Raw genomic sequence first — 24,958 nt, 5'->3', positions numbered from 1 at the left:
TTTCAGGAAGCGTGTGAAGGCAGTTATTGAGAAAGAAGGAGGACACATAGAATAAAAACATTTTCTATTATGTCAATTTTCTTGTGGCAAATAACTTCTCATGACTTTCAATAAACTAATTGGTCATACACTGTCTTTCAATCCCTGCCTCAAAATGTTGTAAATTTTGCTTCCCCACCCTGTACAATCAAAAAGTAACAGCAAATAGCATGCTTGCAGGGTCTTGATTATTAAATGTGCTATTATTAGTTATTTAAAAAAATTAAATAATTGTAAATTCAATGAAGCACCATTGTGTAACTGGAGAAATGTACAGACGTCTTCAATAGGTTGCACTGAATAAGTTAATCTTGATTTTCTAATTTAGACATTTAAAAAAAAAAAAGATTTTCAGACATAAAACTACATTGCCCTGCCCTCCTTTTGACAGTTTCTCTTCTTGCTTTATAGAACGACTGATTGTTGTCGCAGAGCACTATGAAAGCAGTTTAAGTGATTTCCAAAAGCGGGGCATCACAGCCAGGTAAGCGAAGTTTTACATTTATTTAGCAACTTTTAATTGTCAACCAATGAGTATACATAATGGAAATAATGCTTTTATTGAACTTTTATAAATGATAATGTGCTGTACATGACTGCAAAATAAAATAGTATGCTTACACCTTGCCATCTACTGGTTGTGGTTAGACTTGCATGAAAAGAGCTGTAGCTGTTAGGGTTAGTAGTCAGTCAGTAAACAAATAAAACAACTATTATCTTAGTACTACAGCTACAGTGATTAATGGTTTATTCCTAAATTAATTAATTGAGACCTATTTTGATATTATAGGAACCTACAGTTTTCCAGGCTCCTGTTTCACTTCCTGATGAAGGCTTGAAGCCGAAATGCGTAGAAGTGTTTTTTAAGTCTAGATATGACCATGCCATGGTAATAAAGGCATTTTAATGTTTAAAGAGAGTGCCTTGGAGTTTTTCTCTCAGTTTGGTTTCTACTTTATGAATCCCTTTTTCCGAAGAGCACCTCAAACAAACTCTTTTTTGGTCGTAGAAGCATTTCTTCACATGAATTTTTGAAATGATACTGTGGGCTGAGCATTTTTTTAGTGAAAAATCCTGAGATTCTATCCTCTTAAATGTGAATAATTTCTGTTTTATTTTATCATTTGTGACACTAAACCAAATATCTTTGGGTTGGGACTAAACAAGACATTACTTTACTTTTCAAGTTTTGGATGTATTGACTTACAGCCAAGTTTGTGAGTATTTAGACAGTAACACAGATTGTGTAATTTTGTCTCTGCATATCACCACAATGGATTTGAAATGAAGATGATTCAACATTTGAACTTACTCCAGACCTTTTATCTGCTTCATTTGTCATAGAATAACCAGTGAACAGACACATCCGGACATGAAGCTATTTGTCAGTCTCCTGTTCAATTCCTTTTGAGCTTCTGAAAATGGACTGACTTTGTTTAAAATGCTATATTTTTGTTAAACCCCTTGATTTAAAGCTGAAGGCTGACACTTAATCATATCTTAATTGTTTCATTTCAAATCCAACATGGTGGTGTTGGAAAATCTTTGCCACCGTCCAACTATTTATAGTCCTGACTATAACTACCTTCTGATCTCACCCCATTTGACTTCCACTGACACACTTATTATTTTGTTTTAGTCCCGAGAAGGTGCTGCAGATGGCTTATGAGGTCCTTGAAGGTTTGGAGTTCATGAACAAACATGGTATGGTGCACAGAGCCCTCAGTGGACACAATGTTCTCCTGGACTGCAAGGTACTGCTTGTCTGTCCAGTTAAAGGAAAATAAAATGGATGCATCAATTCAGCCCTGTCCCTCTAACACTGATTTTACATTTGTAGGGAAATGTCAAGCTTGCAAAGTTTGGCCTGTATCACATGACCGATCATGGAGCCGATGTGGATTTCCCCATTGGGTATGTCTTTTTCTCCTCATTCATCACAGGGAGGGGTCCATTAGTGCTCCTCTGGAACTCTTCAGCTTTTCAGAAAGAGTTATGTAGGCTGTCTGTTTAAGGTCAAAGGTTCATGTGTATCTGTTTGCTGTTAGTCAAATCATATCAAAGGCAATTGACCGTAAAATTAATGCATAATAGCCCATTCCTTTTCATAGAAACCAGGTTTGTGGGCATCAGAACAGTTTCCTGATTGTGGAATTGTGACTGATAGTTTGACTTTTATCCTATTCCAAAGGCCTTTATTTTCTGCGAAGTCGCTCTGTTTAATATCCTTTTGCAGATTGAAAAGAGGAATGATGGCACATGCCCATGACTTTCAGTAAAACATCTGGCTGGATAGTGCAGTAAATGTAGTTGTTCAGATTGTTTTTAATAGTAACTATGCCATCACTTTTTGCAAGAAATGTGAAAATCTTTTGTTAGCGTGTCACCTAAAGACAAAATTGTTATAATATGACCTAGGATAAAAAAAAAAAAGAAATGTCTGCTACAAAATCAGGCGGTGCTATTATAAAAATAATAAGCTTATCTGCTCTGTGATCATGCCCTCAGGTACCCATCATACCTTGCTCCAGAGGTGATCGCTCAAGGTTCGTTTCACCCAAGTGACCCTTCCCGTGACGTAGCTCCTCTGCCCTCAGGCCCTAAGACTGATGTCTGGTCACTTGGAGTTTTGCTTTTTGAACTGTGTGCCGTAAGAAACCTTTATAAATCCACTTATACCAAAGGAAAGCATACATAAACAGAATCTTCATGCTTTATAGCTCATATTCATGGTAAAATATAATATTGTCTATCTGGTACAGGGTAGACGACTGCTGCAAAATATTGATATAAGTGAAAGACTGAAGTTCATTCTGACCTTGGGTAAGTGAAAAGGGCAGAGTTAATCTAAGTACAGAGCAATCTGGTTTATTAGACTTGTAATGTGATACTGTCGTTCCCAGGTTGCATGGATGACATTGTCACTGTCCTGGCAGAAGAACACGGTTGTCTAGACACCATTAAGGTAGACTTAGACTCATCACTTTAAACAGTTCTTTTCATGTCTTTTATGGTTAGAAAAGGAATAAAATCTGAATGGAAAGCTGTCGTAAACATGATAAACATGATCTTTTTTCCTCATTTTCTGCAGAAGTTTAAATGTCTGTTTTTTTTATGACACTAATACTAATGTTAATCTAACAGGAACTGCCTGAAAATGTTCTGGAGTTATTAAGGAAATGCTTGACCTTTCTTCCATCAAAAAGGTAACACTGTGTTGGATATCCTGTTGCAGGACATTGGCCATTCAGTTTCTAGTATGAGTTGGTTGTGCAGTCTTGTGAAATTCTGGCAGTATCTGTAGTATGTCAGATAATAGTCCAGCACACTAAAACCAATGAGTGAAGTGATGTCAAAGTAATCAGATGCAGATTTCTGAGTTGCAGGTGTCATATAACTTTGTAGGAATTGGGTGCTTCTATGAAACTGGTCCCTAAAAACAGGACAGAGCTGCTAGAAATTCAAACCAGATGTAGACTAATGTTATGAAGCAAGTTTGGAAGCACTTTGAGTCTATTTTAAAATTAAATATTTACTGAGATAAAAGAGAAATTGTTTTTAAGATAAAACACATTTTTATTTTGTTTTTATATTATTTTTATCCAAAAATCCACATGTAACACAGTAAAAAGGGCAAAAAAATTGCACGCTACAATTTTTTCAAATATCTTTTTATTCTCTCACAGGTACGTTTTGGGAATCAAACTAATTATGCAAGGCAGAGTGTTTCACAAAAATGACCGCAGTTGCAAAATCACTCACGATTTATTTGTGTTTAAATGGGCAGGTTCCACATGTAACGCAAGTGGACACGATGGGTTCCACACAAAACCTGGACTGAAACTGCCAATTCATGAAAAACCCACATGTCTGGATTAGAAACCCACTAGGATTGTCAAATTTAACACAGTGTCTTTATTTATAGCAGTATATAAGACCATTTCCAGCCATGAATTTAAGATCAAATGCACTGACACCTAGGAAGCTTTTCATGTCCGTATTTTGGTCATTTTTTGGACCCAATATTTGATTAAAAATTCATTAATTTTTGGATGGCTCTTGGCAAGAGTATAATATTTTTTTGCATTTATCTGAGGTCATCATTAGGTACATCCTGAGGGGAAATATGTCTAAATTTCTCTTTTATTACTGAGTCTAAAAAGGTGGCAAAGTGCCAGATGGCAAAATGAACCCAGTTTCATATAAGCACCCAATTACAAGTTGAAAATGCATAGCTATGATAGTAATTTTGCTGTAATGAGTATTGTATTACAATAGAACATGGTTTGTCTTAGTCAGGAACATACAAGAGACTCAGTGAATAAAGAATTAATCTGTGAATTCTCAGTTTTAGTAGAAGTACAACACCAAGCACATACTCCTTCCTGCATGTGTTGATATTTACATTAGAGTGACTGGCATGATTTGTAAGATTAAAATGTTCATGTGTGTGTCCCCTAGACCTACCCCTACAGATCTGTTGCGGGACCATGTGTTCAATGGGGTCTCCTGCCTCTATACACCCTTTCAGAAGCCTGTTAGTCTGTTCTCATCTTCGTTGCGTTGTGCACATCTGGAGCTCCCAGAGGACATCAGTGAACTTTGCAAAGGTATGCCTCAACTACACACAGATGTACGTGCAGACGTAGAACCTGCACAGACTCCAAGCCACAGCCAAGCCCTATTTTTTTCCACTAAAACCTTCGCAAAAACAGATTCATGAAGAAATTCACCAATTTTAATATATACTTCTTTAGTGGTGTAGTGGTCCCTGGAGAAGTGGGTATACTCAAAATTTTTGCCCTTTTTTATTTTTTAAAGTAGTCCAGAAAAACAGCATTTTAGAAACGGTGACATTTAAGACTACTCTATTTAGTTTACCCAAAAATCCATCAGTAGTATTTGCTCACTATTATAAAATTATCATGACTTGATCAGGAGCAGTTTGTAGGTTTTACTGGTCACACAAGCAACTGCATGAATGTAAATGTATTCAACATGAGGCAAACATAGGATAGTGTTAGCCTTTCATAACGTTAGCCTACTCGCATAGTTGAACTATTGGCGATGTCTCTTTTTTAAATGTGCAGTCATATGTCCAGTAGTTTAAAACAGTGACTCATTCTAAAACCACCTTAAAACTTACCTCAGAATTATGTATTCCATGAAAGTAGGTTCTCTAAATATGCGTCACTCATTTGAAAGACATTTATTCTGCTTTTCTTGTTCGCATTTCCAATAATCACACACCTTTCAATGAGACGTGCATTTACCTGTCAATCAACTAGGGTGGAACTGGCACCTGAGGTGTCCAATCAGGTTCCAGAGGTGGCCAGTGCTAAGCACAGCCCTGGCTCTGGTGCTAAATTCGCAATATTTTCCTCAGCATGACCTGTCCTACTCTGCATCTGATTGGCTCATCAGTCCTCATGCCTAAAGTTAACCAGTCTAATCAGTGAAGGTACCAGGTACTAGCCAGTTAGAGGCAGAGTAGGGCAGGTCATGGCTTCACCATCCCAGGGGAAAATATGGGCAATTTGGCTCAGATAGTACTGAATGGTGGGCATTAGGGGGATTTAGAAGTGGGTATATGCAATACTGACTGAAAAATAAGTAGGTATACTCTGTATATCACCGTATACCCTGGACTACACCACTGAACTTATTATAGACTTCTTTATTGTCCAGTATTTTGGCTGTTACATCTTATTGCCAGAAATTAGATAAAATGTATGTAGATTATTGTAACAAATATAGAAAGGTGATCATAAACATACTGTTGTGTGTTTGTGTGTGTTTGTGCTGGTAGATGATGATGAAGACTACCTGTCAGAACGAGCCATAGATGAAGTGTACCATCTATGGTGTCTGGCCGGCGGAGACCTGGAGAAGGAGCTGACCAACAAGGAGATCATTCAGTCCAAGCCTCCAATCTGCACACTGCCCAAGTACATCACACACATGATAACACACACTGAGGCACTTAAGATGATTTTTAGGAACAGTCAGACATAGTAAAATGTCCATGTATTTTTTTTTTTTTTTTTTTTTTTTTTTTTTAGTTTTGTCTTGGAGGATGGAGAGTCATTCGGCCAGGGAAGGGATCGGAGCTTCTTGCTAGATGACACTACAGTTACACTGTCGCTTTGCCAACTCAGAAATGTGAGAGAGTACACAAGTCTTGAGAAATTCCCATTAATGTGTAAGAATGTGTGCAGTTGTGGGATGTATCTGAGTACTAATACTGAAGTACTGGACTTGTGCACAAATTTGAGTGATATGTCTTTTAATTGTGTATTTCCATTTTATGCTCAATGTATATCTGTATACTTTTAGATTTTTGTTCGATTTTTCTCCTTCCTGTTCTGAGAAAACCACATCTTAAACTAAAGGATTCAGTGTTCCTCTTGCTTCTTAATCTAAATTTATAATCTAATCTAATCTAATCTAATATAATTGAATCGAATAGAATAGAATGTTCACTAAAATTCAGCCATTTTTAAGGTGCAATATAGTTATAATAACCAAGTGAACTACTACTCATAGTGAGTAAAAACCACACAATGAACACACACATTCATTCAGCCAGTAGAAACATGAAAAAAATCAAGAACTCATTATTCCATCTTTGCATAATAAAAAGTCTTGCTAAATCTGGCAAGTCATATTAATTAATATATTCATTATTATTTAATATTTAGAATTGTAACTGCCTGTGATAAAAGCTGTTTCTAAGTCCATCTGTTTATGTTTTATTGTTCTGAAACACCTGTCTAAAGGCAGCAGTTCAAACAGACTGTGTCTAAGGTGGGACAAGTCCTGGATGAGGCCTTTTTTTTGCAGTGGAAACTATAGAGGTCTTCCTGGGAAGGAAGACCTCTGCGGGAGATCAGCAACATTACAATAATATGGTGATCTTATTGAATATGATCGACCAAATGCACGGAATAGTTCAAATCAGCACAACTGCAAACATCTGCAGCAGTGAAATGCAACATTCACACTAATGCAGCAGTAAAATATATCAAAACTGTCACATAAAAGTCTTAGCCTCTTACGTCAACAGGGCCCCTGTCCCTGAGTGTTAAACCAGTGGTTCCCAACCTTTTTTGGCTTGTGACCCCATTTTAACATCACAAATTTCTGGTGACCCCAGACATTCAAAATAGAGACATTTTTCTCTTGGAGATGTCTTAGTGGGGCCAGACGGGTGAATAAATCTTTTCATTCTCTGTTCGGTCCGGTTTCGACTGTGTCTGGACAGGTTGAAGCATAGTAACTTATGTGGTTACATGATCGGGTCAATCAAGATATGCCCTCTCAGATGTCATATCCTGCATTTTATTAGAACTTGAGTTTATTAGGAAAAATGTGTGGTGTTTTAATTCTAATGAAATATATAGTGAATCATTAAAAAATAATTTTATTAGCAATTTATTTACATTTTTTATCAATTACTAGAAATTTCAGGTAACCCCATATGAATTCCAGGCGACCCCACGTGGGGTCCCGACCCCAAGGTTGAAAAACACTGTGTTAAAGAGTAGAATTTGTACTTCAATTACAGCATTTTCAGTGTGTTATTGGTCCATTTATTTAAATGAAGGATCTGAATTCTTCCTCCACCACAAAATTTGTGTAATGTGTTTCTAGTACTCGCAGTATTATTCACTTGACAGTGTGCAACTCTTTTCTTTCTATCATCAAAAGCTTTATTACATTTTTTAGCGGTAAATAATTAAATAAAACCTGTTGGTATTTTATGCTTTTGTATTTGCTACTGATATGAGATTCTAGGTATAGACTTGTGATCTTGTTATTGCATTTGATGTTTTTTTTTTTTGTAATTTACTTTTGAATACAATTCAGCTATGTACTTTTCTAAACATTACTGCACCTACATAACAACATAGAGTGAATGCATATTGTGTCTTTAAGAATATCGACTTTATGCTGTTTTCAGAGACTGAAGGACGTTGCAGGAGAAGCCTATTACCCTCTACTAGAGGACGAGTAAGCAATTCCTACCCCTTTCTTCCTCCCAACCCTGGTCATTACTTTTCACACCAGCGTGCCATTAACTGTGACCTGAGTAATGTCATATTTCCATTCCCTCTTCCTTCAGGCAGTCAAGTCTGCCTCAGTCCAACAGCAGCAATGAGCTGTCGGCCACCGTCACACTGCCACTCATCATCCGTGAGAGAGACACGGAGTACCAACTCATCCGCATCATCCTCTTTGACAGGCTGCTCAAGGTCTGAGCTTCATCAAAATTCATGGAAACACACAAGAGCACAGTCACACACGTGCAGTACACATCCTTTTGGACATGAACTCTTTTTGAGGCTTCATATAAAACTCTTTAAGCTTTAATATGTAAACATGTCATTGCCGTATTGAAATTTCACTTTTTATAATGATTGGGTCTCTTCAGGCCTATCCGTACAAGAAGAACCTCGTGTGGAAAGAGGCCAGAGTGGACATTCCCCCACTTGTTCGAGGTCTAGCATGGGCTGCACTGCTAGGCATTGAGGTAAAAAAGAAAGTGGTACTCTGTATAATGCAGAAATGTTGGATATCCCACCTTTTTAGCTTTGCACTTAACATTTTTTATTCTAAAGGGGTTATATCCTCCTGAAACCAAGTAGTGCATTTTTGTCCTTTGTTGTGGGCAGGAGTTTCACAGCTTTACATTAAAAAAAAACAAAACAAAAAAAAAAAAAAATGCTGTCCACTGCAAAGGATATTCCATAAAAAAATCATACTCAAAATGGTAAAATGTGTCTGTACAAAACTGTTGCATCATGCTGTTTCCAATCAAGGCAATTATTTAACGTAAACAAGCCAAAAACTTTTACTTTCTTGGGTCTCAGGAGGATATGTAGTATTGACATTCCATAGTCTCATCATCAGGGGGAAGTCAAGTACCAGAACACACTTAGGGGTACCCAGACCAACAGGGAATCAATGCTATGTATCCACAGACTGTGTCACTAACTGAATTAAGTTTACACACATCTGTATTAGGGTATCATCAAGTTTTCTTCTTCAAGCAAAAACTCAGAGTGGGTTATTTTGCTCGTCAGTCTATCTTTTAATCTCCACATTTATTGTTATTATTAGTATTATTAGTATTACTTTATTTTACTAGGTAAGATCAATTGAGAACAGCTTCTCATTGACAGTGATGACCTGGCAAGAGGCTCCAACAGAACAAAAACAGTAACGAAACAAAACAGAACAAAAGAATAAAGAAAAATTGATAAAAGAAAACAGTACAGATGAATCCAAGACTCGCAACCAATATAGAAGAGACTATGAAGTTAAAAACAACATAAATAACCACTTAAGTGTATGGGGAGAGAGCAGAAGGGGAGAGTCAACACATAAAACAGCCACACATTAACACAGCCTTCGATTTGGCCTTTGTAAAATACATCTGGTATTTTTTAAATGCTGCGAATTTGAAACTTGTCTCTTGCGGTACACAATTTTTGGCCATGTCAGCCCAACAGTATGTAGAACACCACCTCACACACCTGAATATCGATTCATCAAATATTGATTGAGAGACCTCTAGAGGCAGAATCACTTTGCATCACTAAATATGCTAATCATGTGATTTATCTATTCTTAACAGGGTGACATTCAAGCCAAATATGAGAGTATAGACAAAGATACTCCCATCCCAACTGACAGACAGGTAAAAACTACAAAGTTCTCAAATGTTGATTCTTTTAACTGACTTTCATAGTGAAGTGTTAAATCCTGACTGTATTTATGTTACAGATTGAAGTGGACATCCCTCGCTGTCACCAGTACGACGAACTACTGTCATCTCCTCAGGGCCATGTCAAGTTTCGGCGTGTATTGAAAGCCTGGGTGGTCTCTCACCCTGACCTGGTCTACTGGCAGGGTCAGACTTGTCCTTGTGTTTTATATACATTCTCATATATTTTCCTGACTCTGTTCTGTCTCTTGCTGTAAGTCTATTTTTTCACTCTGACCATACTGTTAACGTATTGCACTGCATATTTGTGGCCACTAGGTGTTGACACTGTCACATCTTAAATTACAGTATTGTACTAAAGTAAACTAGTAAAAAAAAAAAGAAACCTTTTGCTTTAACAAATACAGTAGTAACTATTTTTGTTTTGTGATTTCAGGCCTGGATTCTCTCTGCGCCCCATTCCTCTACTTAAACTTTAATAATGAAGGTATACATATATATATATTTGTATTCATTGCACTTATGCTATAGTCTTTTTCTCACTTACATTTTGTATCTTTTTTTAAATTATTATGGTAATATTTTACAGCCCTGGCATATGCCTGTATGTCCGCCTTCATCCCTAAGTACCTCTACAACTTCTTCCTAAAGGACAACTCTCACGTCATCCAAGGTAAGATGTTGAAGAAATAGCAGTTGATTATATCTGTGGAAGTCACACAACCAGTGACAGACTGCGGTGAAAAAAAAAAGGCCTAGGGCTTTTAACAAAATTTACACCCACCATCCATACACGATTACGCATTTAAATAACCACCTGCCAGTGTGTCAAGATACTCTTCTACAAGCCTAGACAAGATATTCACAGAGAATAACCTTTCACAATCAATGATTATTTGTGTTAATTTATTTATTTATTCACAAAGCTCTAGTACAGTCTTAAAATGGGATGACGTAGTGTGGAGCATCCTGGCACATCCTGGGGATTCCCTGCGCATCCTGTCATGATCTTTGGAGATGCAACTACAGGGGTTGGACAAAATAATGGAAACACCTTAAAAAATCAACAAAATATAATTTAATATTGTGTAGGTCCACCTTTTGCGACAATTACAGCCTCAATTCTCCGAGGTATTGATTCATACAACTTGTGAATTGTTTCCAAAGGAATTTTAAGCCATTCTTCAGTTAGAATACCCTCCAACTCTTTTAGAGATGATGGCGGTGGAAATCGACGTCTTACTTGAATCTCTAAAACTGACCATAAATGCTCAATAATGTTGAGGTCTGGGGACTGTGCCGGCCATACGAGATGCTCAACTTCATTAGAATGTTCCTCATGCCATTCTTTAACAATTCTAGCTGTATGGATTGGGGCATTATCATCTTGAGGTGACGGTGTTTCCATTAATTTGTCCAACCCCTGTATCTTCAACTTGAATTTACAAATGATTTAAAAAAAAAATATGTCATGTACACAAACCGCATATTTACAACTGCTTGGAATGAATGGGAGTCAATGGGCCATGCCCAATCGGGGTCAGTCATGTGTGTGTAAGTGCACGGCACGTGACATTGGACCTCACGGCGATGTGGGGGACCTCGAGGCCTTTCAAATAAGGCCAGATATGTGGTTGACATGGAAACAGATATATTGTTCCTACTCAGATTATTACTATTTTTATTTGAAATTATTTATTTTTTTTTTTTTATGTTTATTTTTCTTTCTCCTACGTATTTTAACTATCTCCTCCTTGGGTGTTTGGCCGAATGAGCTCAAAATCGGTGTACATTATCTATAGAAGTGGGGCATCAAAAATTAGCCAAATTTTTTGGGATAGGTGTCACCATTTTGTGCACGGAGGTCGCAAAGTTTGCAAAGTTTTTCCAGAAATTTACCTTTACAAAAATTGTCTGTTTGGACATACGAACACCGATTTGGCTCAAATTTTAATCAGTTGTCCATCTCCCAGGCCTACACCCATTCACCAGAAGACATTAAAATTTGTTGCTTGAGTTCCACCTGCTGAATGATGGAAATACTTGTACTGGACATGCCCTTGGCGAGGGCCTTTCAATGCCACATGTGGCTTTAATTTAATTAGTTGTTCATTCGTTTAGTTGCTATACCTGAGTGTCTCCACAAGTTAAATAATAAGTATTAAACACAGTCAGAGTATTCAACTATGTCAAAAATATATGACCATTATTTAGCACAGAGCATCACTGAAAAATTTAGATTTTATGTTCTTCGTTATTTGTAAAAAATTATTTTAGTCTGTCTTAATGAAATTTGCGGCCGAGTCACATCATTTAGAGATAGAGAAACAAATTAAACTGCAAAGGCCTGTAGAGAAATGTCACAAGCAATTGCTTTGTGACTGATAAACAATCATGACATACACCTCTTGTCCTCTGTAGGGAATGTTGCTATTGTCATTCTTTCCCACTGCTAGGTGCCCTGGAGGACTACTTAATGAGTATGTGTGTGGTCAGGGCTCTTGTGTAGACTCACAGTAAGAAGAATGACTTAAAATGTGCAAGTATTCATCTGAAATGCACAGGAATTAGCTTTGACATTGGCTTCCAGTGATTTATTTTACATTTCTGTCTCTTTTTGGTTGTTGATGGTATAGATGGTGTACTCTCCTGAACAAAATCTTAAGACCACAGGAAAAATGTAAGAAGAGCTTCAACATGTAAAAAGAAGAAACTGGAACAAGAGACAAAAAGAAGAGAGTGATTTATTGAAAACTGCTTTTTAACTCAAACAGGCTGTTCATCAGCTGATCAGAAGTGTAAGACCATGGCCTTAAAATGGCAAAATCTTTGCAAAATTCTGGTATTCATGTCATTTTCTTCCAGGCAGTCACTCTGTCATGGCCTCCTAATGCGAAGGTAAAAAGGCTTTCTGTCTTTGAATGTGGCAGGATTGTTGAGACCTCTCACAACGCACCATCAATAAATTGCCTACTCTCTTCATTTTGTCTCTTAATTCAGTTTCTTCCTTTGGATTTTGAAGCCCTACTCTCAACCATGTTATGATCAATCAGTGTATAGTTATCTCCCCATTTTCCTGTGTTTCAGAGTACTTGACTGTCTTCTCCCAGATGATTGCCTTCCATGATCCAGAGCTGAGCAACCACCTAAATGAGATCGGCTTTATCCCAGATGTAAGTTACCAAGAACACATGCACCCTGACAGATGGATGACAATAGACAGCAGTAGAGGACATATTAGCATAACAACCTTTGTCTTTCCTCACAAGTTTAGCCCTAATAGGAAGTAAAAGTTATACATAATTCTTTTTTTTTTAATTCTAGAAAGGAAAAACAATATATCATGCATTTTAAATACACTGTCTTGAATTGTTTTTCTTAGTTTAACTAACCGCATCCCCTCCCTCCCACCCTTCCTACATATATACAAACTGCCATTAAACATGAACCAAAAATATATATTAAAAAAAAAAAAAAAAGGTGGGGTGGGCACAGTAATATAAATAATTATGTGGGTAAATAAATAAGGGACACTTTAATGCGTTGTTTCTAGCTTACTGGGTATATGATGTGCCTATCAGCACACAAAATTAAGGGGTCCCATAACTTATGGAACTATCTTTTTTTTTTTTTTTTTTTTTTTTTTATTAGTGATAGTTAACAAGACATTGTGGACAGAAAAACAACAACAACACATAAACAAAGGGAAAATCAAACAAATAAACAAACCAAAAACAGCAACAGCGTCATGTAAAGAGCGACTAAACAATATAGCTTGGGGTAATAGGGAAAAGGGGAAGAGGGGAGTGTGAATGAAAGTGAGAAAGAGAGAGGGGGGAGTGAGGGGGAAACTAATAATTGTTGTAATAATAATACCAGTAGCCTAATTTGCTAGTATTATTGTGGCGGCGGTAGCAGCGGAGGCAGAGTTATATATAATTCTGGGTTCTGGCTGTGCATTAGGGGTTTAGAAATGACCCTCCATACATCACTTTGTATAACAGATATCATTCACATTTTTAGATATATCCTTATTACAGTTATTTGAGATAATCATGATAATTTTGCATTGCTTGTGATAATTGCCTCCTTTCACCGTTACCATATTAAGATTTCATCATGTCTTATGTCCATGTCATTGTCCACACTTCAGTCTAACACTGTTTTAATGCCATCATCTCATTGCATCCAATTCCTCTTACTTACAGGTATAGTTTGTATATTTACACTCTTAATAAGCCTTGTACTACTGTGATAGCTTAACATTAACAGACAATAATGTTATGGCAATTAGTTGTTTGACAGCTAATTTTCACTTTTATCATCAAGGAGATTCAAGATTTTTTCCTCCTTGTGACGCCACTGTCTTTGCAAATTTATGTAGTGATGAAGAAAATTATGGTGGTTTTGGATCATCAAACCTCTTTGGTGTGTATGAATGAAACTACTAGAGGGACAGAAAGATTTTTTTTTCTTTTTTATTGTGCAGCTGTAGCTCTGGAGGTAGAGCAGTTTTTCCAAGACACTGAACCCCAAGTTGCTCCCAGTGCAACCTGTGCCATCAGTTTGAATGTTTTCGGTGTACAAATGGTCAATGTGGCACATTGTAAAGCACCTTGAATACCGTTAAGGGTGAGTCAGAAAAAACGCTCTTTTCATTTAAAGAAATTGTACCACTGAAATGGAGATGCTTATTTTTCTTTTGATTATACAGTCATATTGATGTGGTTATTGAGCATGTCTGGCGATTGAATCATTGACTTATGGCATAGCATAACAGAGGGAATGTCCATTGTTTATTGTGCACCGAAATATCTGCCAACACAGTTATGCCACCGTGAATGAAATTGAAATTGTCAACCATTACAGCATGTTTACTCGCCATCAAAATGTTTTGTCTCAACGAAGTCGTCCGGCACGACCTTCAACCTGGCTACCATTCAGACTGATGCAAATCTGTGCTCATTGTCGCATCTCTAACACAGCTCTTCTCGCCATTCGTGTTCGTCGTTGGGCTTGGATTTCAGCCGTGATGCGATTTCAGAGTTCCTGAAGAGTTTGTGGAACAGTCTGATACACACGGTTTTTAAGATACCCCCACAAGAAAAAATCAAGGGGGGGTCATGTCCGGGGATCTAGGTGGCCACTCTCTCTCCTGACCCAAACAGACAACTCGATGAGGAAATAATACCTGCAATCGCTGTGGTCTTGCCATGATGAAAACTCCCTGGGCACTGTAATGTAGGCCTATGTCCTGAGTGTGAAAGCAAAGCCCCGACTCCTGTAATTGTTGTCAATTTCAAGTTTGTTCACTGTGGCATACATTGTGTTGGCAGGTATTTCAGTGCCCAATAAACAATGGACCTTCTCTCTTTTATGCAATGCAATAAATCTATGACTACATCACCAGACATGCTCAATAACCACATCAATATGACTGTATGGTCAAAAGAAAAATCAGTGTTTCCGTTTTAGCAGTACAATTTCTTTAAATGGAAAGAGCGTTTTTTCTGACTCACCCTGTACAGAAGTGCAATGCATTTACTCTTTTTTTTCTTTTTTTTTTCTTTTTTGTACAAACTTCACCTGTCAGTGTTTTTTAGTGCCTTACCTTGAGACAGGTGTCCTATTTTGAGTCTTTCACAATCTTCCCCTGGAGTCATTTAGGCCATTGGCAAAAAGCATGTTTCTCTGATGCTGACTTGACATTTACTGCGTGCACCAGTGCTGACTTGCCTTTCAAACAGGACTATGAATTCTGTTTTCATTGTTATTGCAGAGAAATATTCACAGGAATAAACTTGACAAGCTTGGCTGATATAATTTGTATACATAATGCCAGTCCCTCTAAGTCCAGTAACACCAGTTTACTTAACCCTTTCATGCATAGTGGTCACTACAGTGGACAGTTATTCTACAGCTCTTCTTTTGTATATTCATGGGTTTTGTTGTTTTAGTTCCATATCAGCCGACACAGTAGACGTTTATACATCATCCCATAATACATTGTAATTCATACCATTACTGTAACTTTGCAGATCAGGTTGATAAACCTGATCTGCAGTAACATGTGTTAAATCAATTGCTAATTGTTATTAGACTGTAATCAACAGTTTTCTTAATCAAAAAGGTTTTTTTTTTTTGCATATTGTCTGCATGAAGTTAGTAATAACTAGTCTTAGAGTATGTTAAAATGTAAGAAAACATCAGATTAGCTGCATGAAAAATGTTTTTATTTCATAGTTTTCACGCAGTTTGTCACTTTCTGATGATAGGTTTTAAATACATGATTTTTTGCTTCAAAAATTGGTGTCCAGCTGAGTGGACATTTTTGTATCTCCATGAAAAATAGGTTCATAAAAAAAATTTCAATCGTATTGTTTTTTTCATGCCTAAAGAGGAAAAAAAACACTCAGGAAAAAAACTCAACTAAGGTTCTCATAATTCATGCATGAAAGGGTTAATAAACTCCATTGAGAATATGCTCAAATGTTTTTTTTTTTTTTTTTTTACTACTAATAGATAGGTCTATTGCATATATATTAAAAAAAGAAATATCCCCTTGTTGTTGTTATAACAGATGTTCCTCCTGTTATAAAAGGGGGTTCGCAAAATATTTTCTGAATATTTGGCAGCTATAGAATTAACCCAGAAATCTAAATTAGCCAGTTGTGGGCTTTGCAACATATTATTGTAAATTAATTTCTCTGAATTGATCATCAAATTTTGTTTTGTGTCTGTATCACTTCGAATTAAAGGTCCGTCAAAACTGTTGATATTCTCATAATTGTCATTAATGGATAATCTTCGGCGGTGAAGCTTATTTATATTTTTCAGTGTGTAGCTGATCCCTACAAAGATGGTGATGCCTTTGGTACCAACTGGCTACGTGATCTAATAGAGAGCTAACACATGCAGATGGAACCTTTTAAAACGCTGTGGTTTTAAGGCTTGGGCTCCAGAAATACCTTTGCTCATCAACACAAAGTCAGATTGCATGCAGCCAGTGGTTTAATTCTAGTCATTTCCAATGTGGCCGCATCTTCTCTCCTGGGTTCTGCCATTTACACCTACACTAATCCAATCTGCCTAGACCCGCTGTCCTGTGCTGCTGCTCAAATTTAGGCTGATACTCGGAGTGCAGCCGCTCTCTCCTGTTCATCACTTCTTGGCATGGGAAAAGTCTACTGAACAGCCAGTAGCCCCTCTACAGTTAACCATTTTATTTATTTATTTAACTTTTATTTAACTAGGAAAAAAGATCCCATTGAGATTAACAACCTTTTTTCCAAGGGAGTCCTGGCCAAGAGGTAGCATGAAATACAACACAGTTACGACATACATACAGTTACAACATGCAATAATTTACAAGACAAGTCAAACTATGAAAAACAAGTGCAAGTCATTGAGTCATTCTCTCGCACTTTGAGTTTGGATTTGAAAGCATTCAAGGAGATCAATTCAGTCAGTTTCCAGTATTTTAGCAACATTTTTCACGTGCAAGGAGCAGAGTAGACAAGCGCCCTTTTGCCCAGCTCTGTACGGGCAAATGACACAAAGAGGAACAAATGCTCATTCGACCGCAGACAATAAGAATTAATGCTACTTCTTGTTATTAAACTACAGATATAGGAAGGCAGTAGCCCAAGTATGGCCTTGTAAATAAAGGTGTACCAGTGTCCCAGCCTCCTAGAGGATAAGACAGGCCAACCCACTCTGGAATACAACTCACAATGATGTGTCATGGCTTTGGAATTAGTACTAAACCTCAGAGAAGCATGATAAACTGTGTCAACCATTTGAACACATTTGGAGGATGCATTCATGTAAGGTAGATCTCCATATTCTAACACCGATTTAAAGAAAAAAAAAAAAGTGGCAGTGACAAGGTGCTTTTATACATCAAAAGAAAAACACAACTTATTTTGAAAGTAAAATCCCAGTTTAAGCTTTAAGCTGTAACTTTAATGCTATCAGTTGAAGGCTGAGATGAGCTCCAGTATACCTGCACACCCTGCAGAACCTCTGTGACAGTGGCCAGCAACTGGCAGGAACTAGAACAGGTGGTTAATAGTGGAGTTAGTGTGTATTTTAGGATGTCTGTGTGTGTGTACAGGGTGGGGAAGCAAAATTTACAATGAACATTTAGTTGTTTTTTCTCAGCAGGCACTACGTCAATTGTTTTGAAACCAAACATATATTGATGTCATAATCATACCTAACACTATTATCCATACCTTTTCACAAACTTTTGCCCATATGAGTAATCCGGAAAGCAAACGTCAAAGAGTGTGTGATTTGCTGAATGCACTCGTCACACCAAAGGAGATTTCAAAAATAGTTGGAGTGTCCATAAAGACTGTTTATAATGGAAAGAAGAGAATGACTATGAGCAAAACTATTACGAGAAAGTCTGGAAGATACTATTAAAGAAGAATGGGAGAAGTTATCACCTGAATATTTGAGGAACACTCGCGCAAGTTTCAGGAAGTGCGTGAAGGCAGTTATTGAGAAAGAAGGAGGACACAGAATAAAAACATTTTCTATTATGACAATTTTTTTGTGGCAAATAAATTCTCATGACTTTCAATAAACTAATTGGTCATACACTGTCTTTCAATCCCTGCCTCAAAATATTGTAAATTTTGCTTCCCCATCCTGTATGTGTGTGTGTGCACTTTAATTTTATTTATTTCCTCTTGGGGATATACAGAATGGAAAGAGTGATGCAGGAGGGTAAAGGAGGGAAGAAAAGATTGGTATAATGAGATTCATGGTTAGCTTTCTCCCTGTAGACTAATAACTGAACTCAGCCGTTATCTCTTCACTGTCATCTCTTTTTGTCAGACCCCCCCCCCCCCCCCCCCCCCCCCCCCAGACATCTTTATATCAGTTGGCTTTTATTCATACAGTGAGATAAAAGCTATATAACTTAATACATGTGTATGTGATTATATGTTTTGTCTTGTCTTGCCACACAGCTTTATGCCATTCCTTGGTTCCTGACTATGTTTACACGTGAGTACCTTTTTTCTTTTCTTTTTTTTTTATTATCTACAGTACCTTGGACTTGATCCATGTCATGAGCTGTGTTTGAACTGATGTACAGTGGTGTGCAAAAATATTAGAACACTTGTCAAATCTTAAGAAACTGGTGGTTTATTTGTTCCCAGAGCCTAAATTTCACTTTTTTGCCATTGTAAAAGGTAAAGGCAAAGGTACTGAGAATATTTCACATACAAATTTATCAGTCCAGTCCTTTTTTTTTTACATTTTACTCTAATATTTAGTGTGGCCCCCTTGGCAACAATCTAAGGAAACTCTAAGGAAACTCTCTGGAATGAGCTCCTGAGAGCGTGGAATGACATTGGGGTTGAAACTCTCTGAAAATACAATGACACAATGCCAGAAAGATGTGCTGCTGTGATTGTTGCCAAGGGGGGCCACAATAAATATTAAAGTGAAATGTAAAAAAAGGGACTGGACTGATAAATTTGTAAGTGAAATATTCTCAGTACCAGTAAGAAGCTGGTGGTTTATTTGTTCCCAGAGCCTGAATTTCACTTTTTTGCCATTGCAAAAGGTAAAGACAAAGGTACTGAGAATATTGCACTTACAAATTTATCAGTCCAGTTTTTTTTTTATTTTTATTTTTTTCAGATTTTTATTTAGAAATATTGAGAAAAGCAGTGTGGTCACGTAACAAGTATGTGACCAATGACCAATCTTTCCATTCTCAACATTTCAGTTTTTCTTTTTTTCTTTTTTTTTTGTGTTAATAAACAAAACAATTGAACAATGAACAATGGATGCATTGTTACATAAAGAAAACACATACGAAAGACCAAGAGACTTTGACCTCCTCTTTCTGAAAAAAAAAAAAAAAAGAAAAAGAAATAAATGAATAAAATATGAAAAGTAGAATTTATTAATTACAGAAAAAACATGACAATTCCAGATACATTGTCATTATATTGTCATTTCTGTCATTTCATTCCTACGTGAATGAAAATACCTATGATTACACAAAACAGGGATATCACAGAGTACATTTTCTACACCTTGAAAATAGACGTTGAGTAGAAGCAGAAGTCTCATGTCCTTTCAGACTGCTTCAATGACAATACAGTGAAAGATTATTATGAAATTTCTGCTCAGTGACTAAAAAACTATCAAGTACTGTATCTGTACGGCTTCCTGCCACAGTGTTAAAAATCAAGCCATGATCTTGTGGTGATGGGATCTGTTTTTCTGCTTCAGTGATGCAATTTGGAGTGTGTTCACGAGAAAGCATGGACATCAATGAATCAGTCATCTGGCATTGATCTCTGCCACCATCTGTTTTCTAATCATCAAATCATTTATTGAGCAAACTCATCAGAAAAACTGATGATGACTTGAACACAGATCAGCCTAATGTCTCTGTGACTAACAGAGGGGGTGAGGAGGAGAGGAGATTCAGATAATGAGCTGTTAATGGTCAATACGTGAGGGTGTCTTTATATACACTCTGGGTCGGATCTACTAAGATCCCAATTTGCGTGTACGAATTTGTGTGCACAATCTAGAAATTTGTGTGTGGGGTTGAACTGTGGTTTGCAGGTGATTTAGTAAGAGTGATTGCGTAAATGACAACAGATGCAAATGTGTTGGAGACACGCCTATTTAAATGAGGGTTTTGTTTGGTTTTTTTGGTTCGCAGCATGGCGAGTTTGGAGAGATGAAAGCGCATTTTTTTAAAATTTTTTTTTACTTTTATTGAAGAAAACAAAATAAAACAAAAAAACAATGTACAGAGTAACATTTGTCCTGAGATTGGGCCCAAGATTATAATATAAAATATTTGGTTACAATGAAGAAAAGGAGAGGAAAAAAAAAAAAAAAATCCAGGCTTAAATATCCATTCCAGTAAGACTGAATACTGGTCTCCATCTTCTTTTAAAGGTTGGAGTCTTCAGCTGTAGCTGTGCTGTTAACTGTTCCATTAGACAAACTTGTTTAATTTTTTGTATCCATTGTCCAATTGTTGGTGATTCAGGTTTCAGCCATAACATTGTTATCATTTTTCTCGCAGTCATCAGAAGAAGATGTAGTATGAATTCTTGGTCGTGGGACAGACCATCAGGGAATATGTCCAGTAAAAATAATAATGGGTCCATAGAGAGGTTCACTTTAAGTAAACTATCCAATATGCCTTTTACATCAGTCCAGAAGTGTTTCACAATGGGGCACTCCCAAAATATGTGTCTGATCACCGACAAGACCACAGTTTCTCCAACACTTGTTGCTAACACCACTTTTAGAGAGAAAAGATTTTAATGGGGTTCTGAAAAATCGTATTTTAACCTTCCAGTCAAATTCCTTCCAAAGCTGACTCAACACCCCCCGTGACAACCAGAGCAAACATTTCCCCAGAAAACGTGCAAATTTGATCCTATACAGGGTGGGGAAGCAAAATTTACAATATTTTGAGGCAGGGATTGAAAGACAGTGTATGACCAATTAGTTTATTGAAAGTCATGAGAATTTATTTGCCACAAAAAAATTGACATAATAGAAAATGTTTTTATTCTATGTGTCCTCCTTCTTTCTCAATAACTGCCTTCACACGCTTCCTGAAACTTGTGCAAGTGTTCCTTAAATATTCGGGTGACAACTTCTCCCATTCTTCTTTAATAGTATCTTCCAGACTTTCTCGTAATAGTTTTGCTCATAGTCATTCTCTTCTTTACATTATAAACAGTCTTTATGGACACTCCAACTATTTTTGAAATGTCCTTTGGTGTGACGAGTGCATTCAGCAAATCACACACTCTTTGACGTTTGCTTTCCTGATTACTCATATGGGCAAAAGTTTCTGAAAAGGTATGGATAATAGTGTTAGGTATGATTATGACATCAATATATGTTTGGTAAACAAAAACAAAACAATTAACGTAGGGCCTGCTGAGAAAAAACTAAATGTTCATTGTAAATTTTGCTTCCCCACCCTGTAGAATTAGAGGTGTTGGCAGATGAAGCAAATAAACACTTAAATGAGCTACAGCAAAGAAATCGGACGATCGCACAAAGGAACGCCATAAGAGAGAAAATCTGTGAAAAAGTAAACGCTGTTGGTAAAAGGATGCAAACAGTGAATGAAGTGAAAAGAAGATATCAAGACATCAGAAGAAGAACAAAAGAAAAATTGGCATCTAATAGAACGTCAGCAAATAAAACATTTGAAGGCACAGTGGATGAGATGCCTCTGAGCAGCACCGAGGAGCAGGTGCAGGTGACTGACTCCAAATCTGACTTCCTCCAACAGCTCCAAAATGATAAGGCTGGATAGGCCATATGTTTAAATGAGTGTTTCCTCATTCATTCCAAAAATGTTCACACGAGGGTGAAAAATGCGTTCTCTGTGTCTTATTTCATCATTTCGATGTCTCCTTCTTGCGACAATAACCACTTCCATGTTTGCGCAATTACACATCCAAACTGTCTGCACCTCCCTTTGAGACGTGTTAAATATAGACACAGTTTCTATGAGCAGAATTACTTTCAGGTTTGATAAATCACTTTGCCTGTGCTAAATTAAAATATTTACATTTTCTCCTCCCAGCATATGCACAATTGATTGTAAATGCCCCATATTGCAAATTCATTGCGGCAAATGTACAAACTGGATCCAGATGCGCTATTTTGTACCTTTGAAAGACTCAACCCTTAGTGCGCACTGTTAGTAAATCAGTATGTACTTTTTTATGCATGTGCAATGAGTTTGCACATGTTTTTATTCAAGTAAACCTTTTGTAGATCCAGCCCCATGTATATTCCTTCAATAAATTTAAACACCCACCAAAAAATATGTGCCTACCTCACATTTGGCACCTCAGCCGAACACAGCTTTGTTTTGTGAGCCTCACATTTTCAAGCCATAGTTCCATGTTAAGTGAATGTGTGATGTTACGCCCCGGCCTAGGGGTTCACCAGGGCGAACATAATGTGCTCAACTTTTGTCCCCTCCCAGCTCCCAAACACACACGTCAGTCAAAAACTAAAATTCACAATGTTTATTTCAACTATTTTTTTCTAAACAGCTAAGGAAGGGTTAGGGGAGGGAGCGGCTAAAACAACAAACAAAATATCTTCTGTAAAGTTTAAACTAAATTGCCTACTCCAAAATAAATGCAAGAAATAAAATACAGAAAACTTACCTAACTACCTAACCCAAAACAGGAGAAAATGGGAAAACAAAAGAGCCGACCTCCCCTACCAGAAAAAGGATCAATTTACAAAAAAAAACAACTATTTACAACTATGCACAATCGAAGTGTCACACGAGCACACGAAGACTGACGGTCACACACGAACACAGGGTTGAAAGCTGGAAGGAGGCAAGAGAGAGCATGGATGGAAGCTCCAGGGCCATTTTTAAAGGGGCCGGGTAATCCTGTTCCACCAATCAGCACCTGCTACACAAACAGACACAAAAGGGGCACAGCACACCTATAGGACGGGGGAGAACACACACACTAAACAGAAAACACATACATATACATATAAATAGACAAATTATGGCCCAGGGTCATAACAGTGACACATGCCAATCATAGTTGTTACATATAAGCTCATTTTCCTGTCTCTCACTCTGTACATTTTCCTTGCTATTGTCTTATTGTGTGTTCCTTTAGGCATGTGTCTTTTAAGACATTCATATATTTTGTAAAATCTTTCCCATTTGTTTTTATGTCTCTTATGCAGACGTGTTTCCACTGCACAAGATCTTTCACCTGTGGGACACACTCCTGCTGGGTAACTCCTCATTCCCATTCTGTATTGGCGTGGCCATATTGCAGCAGCTGAGAGACCGCCTCTTGGCTAACGGCTTCAACGAGTGCATCCTTCTATTCTCTGACCTGCCAGGTGAGAACATGGGCTGCTACTGATTTCATTGCCTGTTTGAGATGGTGAATCTCTAGTTTGACAGTAATATCACTACAGTCTTACTGTATTTCATCTATTTTACATCATGCTCAATGTCTCGCTTCCTTTAAACCACAGTCACCTTCCATAGAGCCCCACAGTTTCTTTTAACTAGCAACTCTATTCTAGAGCTGCAACCAGTTAATCGATAAGGTGCTTGAAGTGAATGCAAAAATTCACGATTCGATTAATCAACTCGAATTGATTGAAGGGAAATATTCTATTGCATTTTTCCTGAATTGAAGCTTCTTTGTGCGTCACAATAAGCGTCCGTGTGAAACACAACAGTGGAACCAATTTTTAACAGCAGAGAAATGAAGGAAACAAAGCTTTGATTCAGGAGAATTGAGGTTGAATGATTTTTTTGGATCACTTTGTGTCGATTAATCGGTTGCAGCTCCACTCTATTCTGCTATTGGATGAGTCATAGCCCTCCAAACAACACCTATACACCTATATAATTACTAAAATGTAGTTTTGTCATGGCTAAGAAGAAACCTGGCACCTTGACAGAATTGCCTTCTTTGGAATGGCCAGATGAGCCCAGAGCTTGTTAAAACTGCTATCAATCTCCTGTTGCTCATTCCTGCCTCTTTTAGCAGGAGGAATGATTGCATGCAGCATTTCTCGCCCCAAGGGGGGAAAAATGTGATTCCCTGAACTGCCTGTAGGCCTGGTGGTGAGAAATCTCAGACCACAGGGTTTTTTTTTTTTTTATTTCACAAGAGTGAACCTTGTAACTGTGTTTGTATCTGACAACCTTTAACACTGACGTGGAACAGAAGATGGAAAAGATGCATCTTGTGTATAGCTCCATCCAGGATCAGTAGATCATCCCAAGGCAAGGCAAATTTATTTGTATAGCACAATTCATACACAGGGCAATTCACAGTGCTTTACAAAAATGATAAAGAGACAGGTTAAAAACACACAATTACAATTAAAACATAACACTGGTCAATACCAAATTTATTGTTTAAGTTTTTTGAGCAGATTTAGGATAATTTTGGTGTGCTGAATCCAAAAATCACATTAATTTTGCTCAATCAGGTCAACTTTCTGAACTATGCTACATATTGGCTTTTTAACATTTTTGCTTACATTTATGGGCATTTTCACATCATATGATACAAAATTCTTTCATTTTTCTTGCAATAAACGAGTTCTGAGAATTTTACTTTTGCCAATTTATGATTAATGGTTTTTTTAATATTACAGGTG

At 37.2% G+C, this 24,958-nt stretch overlaps 2 protein-coding genes across 2 annotated transcripts in view; one reads left to right on the top strand and one right to left on the bottom strand.

Moving 5' to 3' along the window:
- The window catches only part of aimp1a (aminoacyl tRNA synthetase complex interacting multifunctional protein 1a), a 28,401-nt gene extending 15,436 nt beyond the window's left edge, over nt 1–12,965 (bottom strand). The window contains exon 1 of the mRNA XM_030140531.1: nt 12,961–12,965. Coding sequence (XP_029996391.1) covers nt 12,961–12,962 — 2 coding nt within the window. The 5' untranslated portion in view covers nt 12,963–12,965. The remainder of the gene's footprint in view (nt 1–12,960) is intronic.
- The window catches only part of tbck (TBC1 domain containing kinase), a 44,550-nt gene that overhangs the window by 1,218 nt on the left and 18,374 nt on the right, over nt 1–24,958 (top strand). Inside the window, exons 3-22 of the mRNA XM_030140503.1 lie at nt 451–523; nt 1,679–1,793; nt 1,880–1,953; nt 2,548–2,689; nt 2,802–2,862; nt 2,943–3,004; nt 3,184–3,245; nt 4,501–4,649; nt 5,849–5,987; nt 6,102–6,201; nt 8,003–8,052; nt 8,165–8,294; nt 8,474–8,572; nt 9,680–9,742; nt 9,829–9,955; nt 10,206–10,256; nt 10,359–10,442; nt 12,857–12,942; nt 18,751–18,787; nt 23,516–23,677. Coding sequence (XP_029996363.1) covers nt 451–523; nt 1,679–1,793; nt 1,880–1,953; nt 2,548–2,689; nt 2,802–2,862; nt 2,943–3,004; nt 3,184–3,245; nt 4,501–4,649; nt 5,849–5,987; nt 6,102–6,201; nt 8,003–8,052; nt 8,165–8,294; nt 8,474–8,572; nt 9,680–9,742; nt 9,829–9,955; nt 10,206–10,256; nt 10,359–10,442; nt 12,857–12,942; nt 18,751–18,787; nt 23,516–23,677 — 1,866 coding nt within the window. The remainder of the gene's footprint in view (nt 1–450; nt 524–1,678; nt 1,794–1,879; nt 1,954–2,547; nt 2,690–2,801; nt 2,863–2,942; nt 3,005–3,183; nt 3,246–4,500; nt 4,650–5,848; nt 5,988–6,101; nt 6,202–8,002; nt 8,053–8,164; nt 8,295–8,473; nt 8,573–9,679; nt 9,743–9,828; nt 9,956–10,205; nt 10,257–10,358; nt 10,443–12,856; nt 12,943–18,750; nt 18,788–23,515; nt 23,678–24,958) is intronic.

This window comes from Sphaeramia orbicularis, chromosome 1 (genome assembly GCF_902148855.1).
Source record: "Sphaeramia orbicularis chromosome 1, fSphaOr1.1, whole genome shotgun sequence".
NCBI lineage: Eukaryota > Metazoa > Chordata > Actinopteri > Kurtiformes > Apogonidae > Sphaeramia > Sphaeramia orbicularis.
Note: the sequence above shows the minus strand (reverse complement) of the source record. Positions and strands in the feature narration are given on the sequence as shown.